The sequence below is a fragment of the Cottoperca gobio genome, chromosome 6 (assembly GCF_900634415.1).
Source record: "Cottoperca gobio chromosome 6, fCotGob3.1, whole genome shotgun sequence".
Taxonomy (NCBI): Eukaryota; Metazoa; Chordata; class Actinopteri; order Perciformes; family Bovichtidae; genus Cottoperca; species Cottoperca gobio.
In genome coordinates, this window is record NC_041360.1 from 19,218,376 (window position 1) to 19,233,919 (window position 15,544).

Genomic DNA, 15,544 nt, shown 5'->3' on the forward strand with positions numbered 1-15,544 from the left:
TAAACTACCTGGAGAGAAGCACAACAACACGTAAAGATAAACCTATGATGCAGTCGTGTGTATTCAAATACGCAGAACTATTCTTACCATTGCTACCACACATCCAATCAGTGTGAGTAGTACAAAGGGGATGAGTGCATAGTAACCAGGAAATGTAGGTTTGGTGTTTGGGGGTAAAATGTGGGCAGTTGTGCCGTTGAAATGCATTTCTTTCTTCTGGATCTCCTCCCGCACACAGTACTCCCCTCTGCTCCGTGCACCTCAGTTGACACCTTTGTGACACATTCAGTGGAGTACTGTTGTTATCATTCCCACTACAAGGCTATGTTTCTAAACTTCCTCATAGTTATTGCAGAAGTAGTCAAACCGCACACACAGTTTACTGAGAGAGTTATAATCCAAGATTCAATACGAATGACTTGAGTAGGAAGTTGATTCTAGTACAAAGGATGCCTTCTATAACGTCCAAAACATTCCTCAACTTCAGCCTTTGAGTAATTTAAACTTACCTTACGTATCATATGTAGAGTACACGATCATGTCCTTCTTGTTACCTTGACCTCACTTCACATGAGGAGCACGGTGCTTACATACCTCCACCTGCTCGATGACATTCCTGAGTGAGGAGTGGATGTGTTTTGGTTGAACTGAGTAGATGTGTTCATTACAGACAATCATTTTTCATTGATTTTTTATCTCAAATACATTGAAGTTTACCAGTATGAGTAATTACTGCACACTGGTATGATGAGATGTTGTGGTTATTGCTTTAATAAGGGTCAAAATTGTAAAACAAAAGTAACTTTAAATGTATCTGGATCATTTTGTAAATGTGATGTTGGACCTAACATGTAGTGTTCTCTTTCCTCCAGCAGAGGGGAAAGCTGGTGTGGGCTGCAGAAGTGGGAGGGGGGAGGGACAGAGGGAGGGGTGAGGGGTGAGGAAACCGATGGGAAGCTTTCCCACTCTGGTACAGGTCTAACTAGCTGAGCATGGCTTCAGTCTGGCATTCCCGTCCACACAGAGATGGGTTAACAGGGACACGGTCAACAGGGTTTAGATGGTAAGTCAACAGCTAAAAAACAACTTTGATGTTTGGAGCTAATCTAAAGTTATCAACTGTGAATGTGCTTTTAATAAATGTGAGATTCTTAGTATTGTGAATATTTTTTATTGAATAATATGACAGAACAGAAGTTAAATGTCAGTTAACTCATGCTATGATAATGGTGGTATTGAAGACTTAAGTCATGTTTCACTTTACACAAGTGAGCCGTAGATATAGTGGCGCGCACCCGTAGATTTCCTGTTAGGATTTGAAAGCTTGTTAATTATTAGACCAGCATGAACCCGCAGGTTCAGTTAGACTCCAGTCATAAAGCAGCTTCTCCTGCCTGCACTAAGTCTCATTCTGTAATGTAATACATTTCTAATTCTGGTTTTCATTATTTACTTCTGCATTCTGCCGTGATATGAAGTGAGGACGTGCTGAGAGTGTGAAACAGGAGGACTTGTACGACTTTCTAAAATGTGATGGATCCTCTTCAAAGGAAAAATGCAACAATCCAGAGACAAGATGCAAGCGTCACTGACCCGCCTCTTACTGATGATCCACTTGGAATGAATATTTACGAGTGTCTTGATAATGAAACCAATGTGTATGAGAGCACCTTGGATGGGATCATATCCCCAAATGAATTATTTCCCAAACCCCAAGGTCATGGGGGAAAAGGGCCTTCGAATACAAATGGACCTCCCCCAGTCCCTCGCCCTCGCCTACTACTCAGAAACAGGCTTCCTAGTGCATGTTTACCAGTTAGACAAGGCAGTGAACGTCCTCCCCTTCCCCCCAGGTCACGAATATCCCTCAGCAACATCAAAAAGCAGTCTTCCTTTGACTTGACTGTGCCTGCTACTAAACTGAATCGTGCCAGGACAGAAATAGACAATCATGTGAGTATCTCCAGCAAAGATAAATAGCTCCTTTGGGATTGAATCAAATGACATACATTTGAATTGGCAAGATCAAAGTTAAGGCTTAATTGTGCAATTTGTCTTTTTTCAGGACCCATGGACCATCACAGTAACAGACACTCCACAAGGCAGCACAAAGGGCCTGGCTTCTTTTTGCGCTGCAACCTCCAAGTGAGAGAGTGCATGAAAAGTAGTTCCTAAGTTTTTACAGGAGTTTACTTTTCAACATTATCTTTTTGGCATAGAAATGACATAAACATTTTTTATATATAATAATAATAATAATAATAATAATAATAATAATAATAATAATAATAGCATATATATATATGTGTATCCTATTATTATTATTATTATTATATATAAAAAAAAATTATAACATATAATAAATATATATATATATATGTGTGTGTGTGTATATATATATATATATATATGTATGTGTGTGTATATATATATATGTGTGTGTGAATATATTATATATATATATATATATATATATATATATATATATATATATATATATATATGTGTATATATATATATATATATGTGTATATATATATATATATAATTATTTTTTTAATTATTATTTATTTATTTTAATATGCAGTTACTTAAAAATAATTTTGACATGTTTTCCAAAATGTTCTCTGTGTGACTTATTTTAATGAACTGGCAAAAACTTGATTTCTGCTTTTGTTCCTTCAACATTATGTCTGCACCTTGAGTTCAGCTGAAATGATTCATGTTCATATGAAGTTTAAGTTTAGAACATATTTGTCATCATACTTTCATTTTCACTCAGGCAACCTGTTTTGTTTTCCTTTACCATATTTGGCAGACTTGTGTCACGGTACAGGCACGGAGACAGCGTTCAAAACTCAGGTGTGGTATGGAGTCGAGTGTTACAAATCCACCCTGCCCTGCTGCAGCAGGTGGAGGTGACTGTCAGTGTGGCCACTGAGTGGGGCAATCACCAGCTGCCCTTCCCCACTGCAGGTATGATTAATCAGCCTAGTACCACAGTCACAGTCTTTAATTTGATGATGCCACACCTACAAATGATAATAAGTAAACTTAGCACTGTACAGTGAGTGTGTTGTTAAGACTTGTACTTTTTCGTCTATGTTTGCAGTGTAATGTAAAAATAGTTGTTACCAGCAAAATGTACTAAGTATAAAAAGTAAAAGCACCTATTGGGATCATATTTTATAAATTGATCACATGTAACTATCAAAGTAACTACATCAGCTGGATAAAGGTTGTGGAGTAAAAGTATAAAGGAGCAGGAAAGGGAAATACAGTCACTGCAGATGTTGGCAGAAGTGTGTGGACTCTAAACTCTAATCTTTATCCAGTGAACAGGACAGTGAAGAGTCTGATTGAGCAGATCTTCCAGCTGCTGGACCTCACTCCCAGCACAACTGGGCAGCATTATTTAAAACTGTGCGACTCTGATGAGTATCTCCACAAGTAAGTCTCTAATTCAGACATGACGGTTTTTATGAGCTGTGATGTTCTAGTCCTGAGGTTTTCAAAGTCTGAGAGTGTGGGCCTCCGCTCAATTCCTGGATGCCTATGGGATCATGATTATGCTGTTTGATCCCATAGACACCCAACAATTGAGACAAGATAGGCTAATATTGCTGTTTGACATAACTTCAGACGACAACAAATACATGGAAAAAGGTCTGTTCTGAGACAATTACTAGTTTCTGACTCTGGGAAACTACAGTATCTCTGAACTCTTTTAACCAAATCAAATACATTTAGTCTTTTCTACTGTATGCGATCTTCTTTTTGATTTTTGATCTTCTTCCATTCACTGAACCTCACACTTTGAAAATAGATCTGATGTTTTATTTAAACATGGGTGTGTTTTCCCGTTCTTTGTTTAACGTGGTGATCTCTCCTTAGTGAAGAACTTCTGGGCATGCATGAGACTATTCAGATCTACTCCAAGTTTGAACTAGAGGTCCCACTCCGACTGCTCCACGTGAACAACCTCACACACCGTCTGGACAGGGATGTAAGTCAGTATACAAACTCTTTCTCTGTTCCCACCTACAGTGTAGATCATTTACAACAAGGGTGTGGCCTCTCTTCAGTCTTGAAATGCTGCTCTCATAAACTCCCGTGTCTGGCTCGCTGCCAGCTTGTTATCATCAGGGCTGGTGTAGCTGTAAAAACCTCCACCCTGAGTCCGTGACTTTGTTCTGTTTACACATAGCGTCATGGAAGGTGTCACTTAGCAACAAGCCTGAAATAGAATAAAGGTGAACCTGACTTTCCTTTTTAGACTTACAGTCGTATCAATAACATTTTCACTGCCATTTGATGAGTCTACATACTTTATATAAATGACACAGTTATTCGAAACACTACACGATATTTATTAGTATTTCAACCTGTGTTTCTTCTCTGAGGGGGAGGACGACCGAGCCTCATGCCAGCTGTACCAGCTCCTGCGTCCTGTCTGTGTGTTCAACACCTGCAGGTGAGCTGCATCCCCCATCAGCTTTGTGAAATGGTTTCAATAACAAGTGTTCAGTGGGTCATGTGTCAACCAGTGTCTGTTTGTAGAAAACATAAGGAAAGGTAGCTTTGCTTTATGGTTCCTCTACCACTTTATGTGTGTTTTAACCTTTCCCTCTCTCTTAGGTTGAGCCTGCAGGATGTGCTGAGTAGCTACAACAGAGAGGTGACAGAGCTAATGAGAATGAAGGTGAGTAAAGAGAGGATAGCTGGATAACATCCGACAGCATTTGATCGTGATTCTTTGCAGCTGTTTTAACGGTACAGTGCGGGGGTTAACCACCTCAGGATAATTCAGATGTTTCCTAAACTGACTTTCTGATATTTCTCTCACTTGGGTCTGATCTCATCGTGACCGCAGTCTGGGATGAACGTTAATGTGCTCGTGGTCCGTGTTCGCACCATTAGCAATCTTCTGTGCGGGCTCTCGTGTCAGGAGCTGGAGGACGCTATTGGCCGGCTCAACAGAATCAACCCCATACCTCTGGTAGGGTATCACATACATTTGTGCTACTTTCAGTATAATCATACAGTTTGTTTAACCATTTCCCTTTGTTGAGCTAATTTTTCCTAATTGTTTATGGATTACTTATTTGTTGATTACTTATCTTAATGCTGTGTTATTATTATTTACATTAATGCCATGCCTTTGTTGAAGTATTGGGACATTGCAGTGTACCAACATAATGTTGTTGGTAAAGCTGTTTGCAATAATCTTTACAGAGTCATGATGAGATGTCTGAATGTGAAACTGGTGAGTAAGTATAAAGTTATTTGTGCGGCTGATGGAATGTAGTTTGTTGTTCTCTCGGCCTTTTTACTAATTATAAGATTTCAGAGTGTGAAATACCAGCTACATATTGACCTAAAAGATTTATCGTTAAATAAATGGTTTATAACATACTATAACGTAGGAGTAAGCAGATATAAATGTTTATTAACATATTTGTTATTAACTATAACCCTTAAGTGGAGGCTGGTGTGTAAACAGATAATGAACAACAATATAGTTAATACATAGTTGTATTAATATAAAATATGTCTTCAAAGAAGAAGTTGTTGACAAACACTGTACCTTAATACACACTTGTTAATGTCCTTATATCTGCTCATAACTACATATTAGTGTTGTATTAAATGTGTGTACCACTTACAAACTAAATGCTCAATAGAGGAACTTAAATAAAGTGATATTGTTGGTATATTAACATATGATTGTCAAAAGTGATGTTTATTCTCTGTATTCCAGCCATGCTCATGCTCCACAAGGCACTGCTAAAAGTGCTGCAGATCTTTTTTGACAACTTCCAGTCAGACTTCAGAGGTCAGGAGGTCACCAGAAACGTGGAAATACTTGACGTGGAGGACAACACTGAAATCACCCAATTCCATATGTCTGCTCTGTACCAACTACAACCCACCTGGTTGACCAGGTGTGTGTGCATGTATAGTCAAACACACACACATTTTGATACGTGTACGTACACAGGTACTGATACAGAAATGTGTGCACACAGACACACATGTTGACCACATCCCTGACAATCCCTGATTATTCTCTATTACCTTTTAGTTACGAGAGCTTCTCTGTTTCCTGTGAGTTGACGTACGGAGGAACAAAGATATGTGAGACTGGCATGTCGGAAAATATCAGCACCGCATTGTCATATGCAAACAAGATCCAGTGTAATCGCATGTAAGGTCAAGATCTTGTACAGTCTCCTACTCATAATGTTATTTCATCACATTCGACTTCTTCTTTCCTTGTTCACACAAGAATGACATTGTCATTGATAAAGTGAAAGTGGATTCAGCAGGATCTTACTGCCCGTGAGTCTGACGCAGGCTCTTTGTGTACTGCTCTGTTGTGCCATCATAAGAGCGTGTGTGTGTGTGTGTGTGTGTGTGTGTGTGTGGGGGAGAATCATCTATATCAGTACATGTGAGCAATAGCAGAACAAGATTTAATAAATATAGATAAATAGATGGCTGAGAAAAACGAAACATGTTTATGACTGTATGTTTTTGATTTTAGGATGGTGTTTCCTGTTCCAGTAAATCAGTTGCCTTATGAGAGCATGTTGACATTTCGCCTCAAGGGCTCCAAGCGAGGCAAGAACCCCGAGCTTTTAGGCTGGGCGGTACTACCTGTGTACAGCGACAGGTAGGGTGTCCACAGCATCACACCATCCCGTATACACAAATGAGTTTAAAACTCTAAAGTCACATTGGACTAAATACTTTTACTGTTACGTTTCTGATCGCGGCTCAACGTTGTTTTACTGCATGTGAGACACAAGCTGTGGACACGCATGATTGGAGGGTGTCTGCAACGTGTGACTATAAGATCACCTCTGTGCCTGCCTGAACTACCACAGGGCTTCATCCCTCAGTGGAGGGCCCTTTAAAGAGAGACTCATCAAAGTTTCAGTCACTTTTTTCTTTTACCTTTTTTGAAAAGATAATGAATTCCTTTGACTGCTGCAAATCTCCATTCTTACCAGAACACATCTACAGTGAAACCTTTTTCAAATGATTCTTTTTATTCTCTTTATTTGTTCCCATATATTATACTCGTGCTTCTTTGTCGAGCAGAGCACGGCAACTGGCCCCTTGAATGTCGTGAAGACTAAAAACTAAAGATGACAATCTGTTATCCTGCCTTAAGAACTGCTGAGTCAGTAACAGCTTGTAAATCCCTGCTCTCGTTCAACTTAAAGTTTTTTAAATAAAGTTACTTTTACTTCTAATATTTTCTTTTCTTGTACAGTACTTCATGTACATTTTATAAACTGTTTTTCTTCGGCACAATGGTATACATAGTGACTTGTAGTGTGTGTGTGTGCTCTGTGTGTCTAGGACTCTGGTAATGGGGACCGTTCTGCTCAGTCTGTCCACACTGAATGAGCTGCCTGCCCCTCCCTCCCCTGCCCTGTTTGACAGCCACAGACGAGCCATCGGGGTCATACTGCAGGTCAGTAACACTGGACAACTCATTGACCAAAACATAACTACACCACACTACCTGCTCACTCCTTCCATCTTTCCCCAGCTCGAGTTTCAAGATCAGTTTGAGTGGAAGTATCAGAGGCCCGTCGCCCTCCCCGGTTCAATCCTTTTTACTCAGCCTTGTGAGGACTTGCAAAAGAAAATGTTGAAAGTCTCTAAGAAGCAGTGCCTCTGCTTGTGAGTAGAAGAGAACAACACGCATCATATTATGGACGACTCTATGTATATGTGCTGCGTTCAAAGATTAATATCTCTCCTGCTGTCTGTATCCCATGCCATTGTCTCTCCTTCCCCAGTCTAACAAAAAATGAGAGGGCCTTCCTCTGGAGTAAGCGACACTGCAGTGACAAAGGAAGTACTTTCCTCCACCTGCTGCTGGGTGGGGCCCTCCGGTGGCAGCCTGAAGATTTGACAGAAATCTATTCTGTTGTAGAGAACTGGCTCCTCGAGCTACCCGAGGAGGCCCTCTTCCTGCTCAGCGACAGGTAGGTTCCACTTGGACAAACATGGACACAGTCATTATGCAAAGCTGCAATGCCTGACATAAATACAGAACATATGACACATGGAGAAAGGCTTGTTTTGTTGTTGTTGTTTTTGGTAAGCACTTCGATGCTCTCTGTCGTCGTATCTTCGATATGTCTGCATGAGTACTTCATTCTTTGAATGTGGTTGTGTACGTGCAGTAAACTCGACGAGACAAGCAGAATTACATCTGTGATCACAACCGTGATTTGGGCTTCCATTAGTGGCGACTTAATTTATCTTTTTTTAGTTTTCATGATCAGACCGTGCGGAGGGCTGCAGTTCAGTACTTTGAACAGATCCCAGACGGAGAGCTTGAGGAGTTTTTGCCACAGTTGGTCCAGGTAAGCACACTAACACGCACCACTAACTATTACTGCACACTACATACAATGAACCTTTTACACACTTCACATGTATCTTCTCGTCATCCTTACTGTATCTGTGACCAAAGCAATATTGATTTTGTTTAAGTCATCAGATTGAGAATAGGCGGCACACTGTGTAGATGCGTCTGTGGTTTGATGCTAGTGTTATCGGTCATCCTGTTCTGCAGGCTCTGAAGAGTGAGTGGGAGCTGGATGGACCTCTGGTGATGCTGCTGTTGGAGAGATCACTGAAGAACATACGGATTGCCCAGCAACTCTACTGGTAAGCAGCCTGATTACGTTTGTTTCATTCACTTAAAAGATGCTGACCACATAATGAAAGTAAATCTCTAGTCCTACAAATGAAATGAGTTATTTGTGGAGATCACCAGTAATGTTGCGTAAGGGAAGAAAATGTGAGGTAAAAGCGCTTTATGCCGTATGTATCCCTTTATTAATATTGTACATGCTGGCAGGCTGCTGGAGGATGCCCACACTGACCCCTACTACCAGAGTTGGTTCAGTAAGGTTCAGGCTGCCCTGCGGCACTGTTGTGGTCGGGCACTGAGGCAGGAGCTGGAGCATGAAACCCGCCTGGTGTCTGTGCTTGTGCAGGTGGCTGAGAAGGTTCGCACTGCCGATAAGGCTCAACGTAAGGTCTGTAAACACATCTCTCATCTACCCATTTATTCAAATACTCACTCAGTGGCTCGTGAATCCTCCACTTTTATAACTTTTATGCATTTCTCTGCAGAATGTGTTGAACAAAGAGAAGTCGAAGATTAATGATTTCTTCAAAGATGGGATCAGCTGCTGTCTGCCACTGGATCCTGCAGTCCGTGTAAAGGCATTGGACATGGAGGTAAGAACAGTACACAGCATATTAGACCTTTTTTATATCATTACTGTAATCTAATATGCACATAGCTGTAAACTATTGGTGTTTACTCGTCTCATATGTGACTTTCAGGCCTGTAAGTTCTACAACTCCAATGCTGCTCCCCTGGGGATCTCATTCATCTGCTCAGACCCTCTGGCTAAGAACATCAGTGTAATCTGCAAGGTTGGTTATAATATGATCCACACTGGGACTCGTACAAGAACATTTTAATATTCATATCCTGGATTTCTCTTTTTTCTTTTGAGGTTTGCATCGTACGAGTCATATTCAAAGAAAAACTCTCAAAGTGCTCGTTTCAGCCTCATCATTGGCATCATCCACACACTTGGAATTGTCATATAAGGCTACTATTCTACTCCGTTTGTAGTTAGGTTTCATCAACAAAACTGTTACCAAAGAATAAAAATAAGACTTTTCCACTGCAGAGCTTCTGATCCTGCTGTCAGGAATCAGCGGAGGAAAACACAACGCATTAAGGAGTGTCAGTAGTCACATTAGAGGAGCACTTTGTTATGTTTCTAAGCAATAGAAAGTATTAATAGCACAGCTGCCAACAACGAGAGCAGCGCTCGACTGTGCCAGAAAGAGGGAATGGTTTGAGATGAAGTTAGAGGCCAACTTATAAAAGCAAATACAAGCTCATGGTTAGTTATAGAGCAGCTTGCACAAACGGCTCAACGCGAAGAGGATACTTGTGACATGACACCTAACGCTGCCTTGCTGGGGCAAAAAGCAACCTTTTTAGTAAACGGTTAAATGTTATTTTCAGACGGGAGACAACCTGCGTCAGGACATGCTGGTGCTTCAGATTGTCCGTGTGATGGACAGAGTTTGGCTCGAGGAGGGTCTGGATCTGCGAATGATCACCTACAGGTGTCTTTCTACAGGCAGAGCTCAGGGTCAGTTTGAACGCACATGAATAGTTCCCTTGTCTTATATCTCTGCGGCTGTTAATTCATGTTCACGTACACTCTATGTGGGTTTCAGGCCTGGTGGAAGTGGTTCCAGAGGCAGTGACCCTCGGGAAGATTCAGCAGGAGTGGGGTCTGGGGGGCACCCTTCGAGAAGACACACTGGAGAAATGGTTCCACGTGAGGAACAAAACTACTGACGACTATGAGAAGGTTAAGACCACTGCAAAATCTTTGATCACTTCATGCTTTAACGTAGTCTTGAACATTCACGTTTGATTTTGTTACAACTTTTTGTTGCGTTGTGTGTATGTGCAGGCTGTGTTGAATTTCATCCACTCGTGTGCAGGGTGGTGTGTGGCCACCTTCATCCTGGGGATCTGTGACCGCCACAATGACAACATCATGTTGAGACACAGTGGACACATGTTTCACATCGACTTTGGCAAAATAATGGGCAATGCACAGAAGTTTGGAAGCTTTAAAAGGCAAGTCAATAAAAGGGCAAGCAGCATTATTAAAGAGAAAACTGTGGCGTTTTTGTTTGAGCAGCAAGGAGATACAGAAAGGTGTAATGTGAACTCAAAATAACCTTCTCCCACTCTTATTGGCACTAATAGGGACCGATCACCATTCATCTTTACATCTGAGATGCAGCACTTCATCACAGGTGGGGGGCAGAAGCCTCAGCGCTTGCATCGCTTTGTGGAGCTCTGCTGTGAAGCTTACAACATAATCAGAAAGCGCTCTGCACTGATACTCAGCTTGTTGGAGCTGGTAAGACCTTTCATCATCACCTTTCATCTCCTGGCTATATCTTAGAATAGATAATATTACATGAAACACCGTTTCATTCATGGTGTGTATGCGGTTTCCAGATGCTACATGCAGGAATGCCAGAACTTAAGGACTCTAATGACCTGCAGTATGTCCAGAACAACCTCAGACCTCACGACACAGACCTGGAGGCCACATCCTACTTTACAAAGTAATTTATTGCGCAACACGCTTTCTCTCTCTCTCTCTCTCTCTCTCTCTCTAAACAAATTCTTCAAAATATCCCATGTTTAATTATAATTTTAGTAACTGTTTGTTATCCTTCCTGATGTAGGAAGATCAAGGAAAGCATGCGATTGTGTTGCTGTCAAGTTTACCTTCCTGACACACAGCATGGCTCAAGGGAAGAAACAAGACCCACGGACCCCTAACGGCATCCCTGCTCCCAGCACCAACATCCAAGAAGCTGTCATCCAGGGTTACATAGCCAAGGGAAAAGATGTGGTAAGGCTGCACGCTGCTCTTTGTGCTGTGGTTATTCAGACACAAAATGCTGGCCTGAGTTTTAAATCTCATAATGAAATGCCACTGAGAAATGTAGCCTAATGCATCACACGCTGTGTGTTAGATCCTCATAGCCAGGGGAGCTGATTAAACACCACGCCAGGTTCACACATATTTGTTATGATAATCTGGGCTACCACTCATCTGACTGTGTGGGTTTGTGTTGGGTCTGCTGTCGCTTATGGCCTCCTAGGCAGCAGTGCTGTGTTTGGAAAGTCTTTCCCTTACTCCCCGGAGTCGAGTGAAGAGTGTTACTGATGTTTGTTGGCATTTCACTGCTCTTTGATCAGATTAGGCTTCCTGATGTCAGGTTTAACAGTTTTGAGGCAGAGATGGAGCACCTTGTCAGTCACCAGAAGCACATAGATTTAGCCAAGTTCCTCAGATTCGCTGGTATCATGCACATAAAGGTTGTATTAATGAAGGCTTTCCCAGTTGATCAGTAAATGCTTAATTTTCACGTGCTATTGCTTGTTTTGTTAGCACAGTATCATCACATGAAATCAGTATTTACTACATTATTTTTAAGTCAGCAAATGCATTTTAGAAATCAAACAATACTTCTAGAATAGAAAACATTGTAAAAGCTCAAGGTTATGGCAACGAAACGCCTTGAGACCTGAGGTTTGTTTTCAAAATTGGTGAATGTTTGCTTTGCTAAATGTTCCTATGTTGTCACGCTGTTAGGGTTTATTTCAGTTGTATACATCTAACATTGTTAACTCAAGACAGACAGACCCATAAAAAACTGTAATAATGGGATGCTCTTTACACATCCTTGAGGGGAAACTTTCCCTTGAAAGTGTGCCGGCTTAAAATGTACCAAAGAAGTTCCCACCATGCAACATAATGACTTAGTTGTGTTTGATTTGCAGATCTATTCCCTGAGAGTAACCATTCATGATGGTTTTCTGAACAGTGAAAAGACATTTGGGCAGTTTGAACTGATCCATAAGGAGCTGCAGAAACACTTCATTGAATCGATGCTGCCTCAGTGAGTAACAATAATACACACTATTATTGGGAAACACTGCTTTCCCAATAATGACATGCATGTAATGTTGAAACACGTCTTCTCCCTTACAGGTTTCCCAGCTGGTTTAAGATGTCCTTCACACCGGGGAGGAGGATGTCTCTGCTGAATACGTACCTGAAACAGCTTTTTGAGGGACCATGCAAGGGAGTAAGTTCCTCTTGTCACTGGTTGATTTAGTGATCTCTTGTTATACTCTAACTTATTAACCTGCCTTGCTCTGCCACTTGCAGAATGAATATGTGTGCAGCTTGTTCCTGGATGGCCCCAACACAGACCAAGAAAGTGTGGTTACAGGTAATTACTTTAAATTGTTCATGCTAAATGTAATATTTAGAATGTGACGATTGATTCTGTGCTATGTGCTGAGGAATATCTTGATGATACACAGTATAGGACATGTTATGCAGTGATTTACTGCAGCACTGGTGATGTATTGCAGGAGGCTGTCCTCAGATCCAGCTCCACATTTCTTACTCTGACTGTAAGCTCTCGGTCCTGGTGAAACACCTGAAGAACATTGTGAGTTTCCTTTTACTGTTTTTATTGCATTGCTTGTAGCCTTTAACATCTAATGGTGTGTACTCAAGTGCAAGCTGTCCCCTCTGCCCCTCCCTCCCTTTTTTCAACAGAAGAATGCAAACGGCTCTAATCCTGACGCTTACGTGGTCTTGCATCTGAGACCGGACCCCGATCTGCGCTTCAGGAAGAAGACAAAGGTGGTCCGCAATAATGACAATCCCACCTTCAATGAACTGGTACAACTTCCATCCTTCCTATCCTCTATCCATGATATATTACAGTCACAGCATCCTTTGGTTTTCCATTAGATTATTGGTTTATAATGCTGCCATACATATTCTTTGATAATGTGCTAGTACTGTCCAACACTTAACCCTATGTAAATGTCAGATATATACTGATGCTTGTATATACTTAGACCCCTGATTTAGATAAGGGAAGACTCTCAAAAGGAAAAATAAATAAACTGCTCAGGAAGAGAAACAGCTGAGGGAAGGAATGGGTGGGAAGAAGGAGAGACCCCCCACAATGGCTTTAAACATTAATCACATTCATAATAAAAAATGTATAATCATATCTATCATCTTTTTGCACATCCGGTCCCTCTTGAGATGAAGTGCTGCCACTCAATGTTTCAAAAGTGATAATTAAACAAAGTTAGAGTGAATGTTTAATGTGCGCTCTCCCCGCTGCGAGAGTCTGATCTTTGAGTGTTGAACCCTGCGGACTCTGACCAGAAGCCTCTCACACACTGAACAGCCTCTTACAATCTTTTTATGTTGCAAAGTGAATCCTTTGTCACGCCACATGCAAGGCAATGGAAAATAATTGATGGAAATGTCATCCTCAAATTACTGGATGTACTGACTGTAAGGCTGTTTGATAGCTAAATGTCTGCTTCTTATTCACAGCTGGAGTACAGTAATGTCCCACTGCTGTATGGGATGGTGCTGGAAGTGACAGTGAAGAGCAAGAAGACTTTTGTGCACGCAACCAACATTAGACTGGAGGAGGAGTTGCTTGGCAAGGAGACCTGGTTTCCTCTCGGGAACTGTGCAATCTGACCTCAGAGAGCTGCACTGTATGCACGCTACCAGCAGGGGGCGCGACCACACTGAGGGAAAGAATCAATCCAAAGCTTTCTCAGACTACATGAATGAGACACATTCACCTGAGCAGAGGAGCTATGCACTCTCATGTATGCCTACTTATCAGATGCAATTTAACCTCACACCAGCGCTAAATATGCTGGCAGTGGCTGGGGTGTTTGGATGACGTTACAATACTGAGTGAAAGACTCGGGGAAGGAGACCGTTTACTGTGTCACGCATCATTTACCTTGTGTGTTTATTTTTAAATGTCAATCAAATGAAGGAGATTTGCTTACTAGTCCAATTTTTATATGTGGCCTTGGTGATGAATGAAGGAAAGAAACTATTTTTATTATCATACTTGAACTTTTGTTTGTACTTCAAAACAGTCCTTGTAAGTGTGTTTGGTTCGAGACTGTCAATGTGACAGATTAAAGAGGAGATGCTGTTAGGAGCCTGTCTAATACCTGCTCAGACTGAGTGTGTTTGTCCCTTTGGGCTGTGTCCACTGGATGTCCTTGACCAGTGGAATTGGAGGCAGGAGGGTGAGAGGAGCATGTGAGCAGGATAACAACTCTGCCTCTCTGGCCTGAGGGGCTCCATGAGTGGCATTTAAACACAATTATGCAAATGAAGACACTCACATGCCCACACAAATGCACCTGAAAAAGCACCTTCTCACAGGTCCACACTGTTTCCAGGCAGCTCTTCATGTTATCTTAATGCCGTCCTCCTCCTGACAGGCTTGCTGACCCGTCCTCGCCACCGCCTCATTCTGAAGATTCGGTGATGGACGACAGTAGAAATAGCCCTTCCTGCACTGGATTTGATTCAATAATGTATACCTCTGTGAATGCTATTTATATTATTCCCTGCTGGGAAGTAGTCTTGGAAGAAAATCCTGGCTGCTACTTTTTCACAGTAGTACTCATGGACTATTAATGTTTCCTGGAATCACTCATCAATTCAGGATCTAATAGAATAATTGCATCTATTGTTTTGGAATGGATGATTAATCCCCTAAACGTGTGGTTCTTCTTATGTGTGATCAACTCTGCCACAACAATTGCACTTGCATCAATTATTAATTCTATGATGATAAGAATCTAATATCCTCCTCCAGGGACTTCTCTAATACTTCAATGATGCCAGTAGAGAGATATTCTTCTTTTCAGCACTGCTGGAACCTTCTGGTCTTTTTCCTCTGCAGCAGAGAAAAGGCACGTCTATTTTCTGACAATAAAACCGGTATTTATATCTGAGGAAATGGTACTTTTGATTTATTTATATATTTGTGTTGTTGTTGCTCCTGCATCAGCCACGCTTCTCTA

General features: G+C 41.3%; 1 protein-coding gene across 1 annotated transcript; it reads left to right on the plus strand.

The window, feature by feature from the left end:
* Window positions 1–929: 929 nt before the first annotated feature.
* pik3c2g (phosphatidylinositol-4-phosphate 3-kinase catalytic subunit type 2 gamma) lies at window positions 930–15,475 on the plus strand. Its single transcript, XM_029434052.1, is given in 34 exon segments — window positions 930–1,063; window positions 1,479–1,953; window positions 2,066–2,145; window positions 2,819–2,976; window positions 3,336–3,450; window positions 3,895–4,006; window positions 4,404–4,474; window positions 4,639–4,702; window positions 4,874–4,999; window positions 5,236–5,266; window positions 5,762–5,945; window positions 6,086–6,208; window positions 6,548–6,676; window positions 7,372–7,486; window positions 7,565–7,698; window positions 7,818–8,006; window positions 8,297–8,390; window positions 8,603–8,697; window positions 8,891–9,071; window positions 9,169–9,276; window positions 9,385–9,477; window positions 10,085–10,214; window positions 10,303–10,439; window positions 10,545–10,714; window positions 10,847–11,003; window positions 11,105–11,214; window positions 11,338–11,356; window positions 11,358–11,507; window positions 12,443–12,561; window positions 12,654–12,750; window positions 12,834–12,897; window positions 13,043–13,122; window positions 13,233–13,358; window positions 14,034–15,475. Coding segments are annotated over 33 exon segments (4,134 nt in total). The 5' UTR covers window positions 930–1,063; window positions 1,479–1,533; the 3' UTR covers window positions 14,187–15,475.
* The last annotated feature ends 69 nt before the right edge of the window (window positions 15,476–15,544 follow it).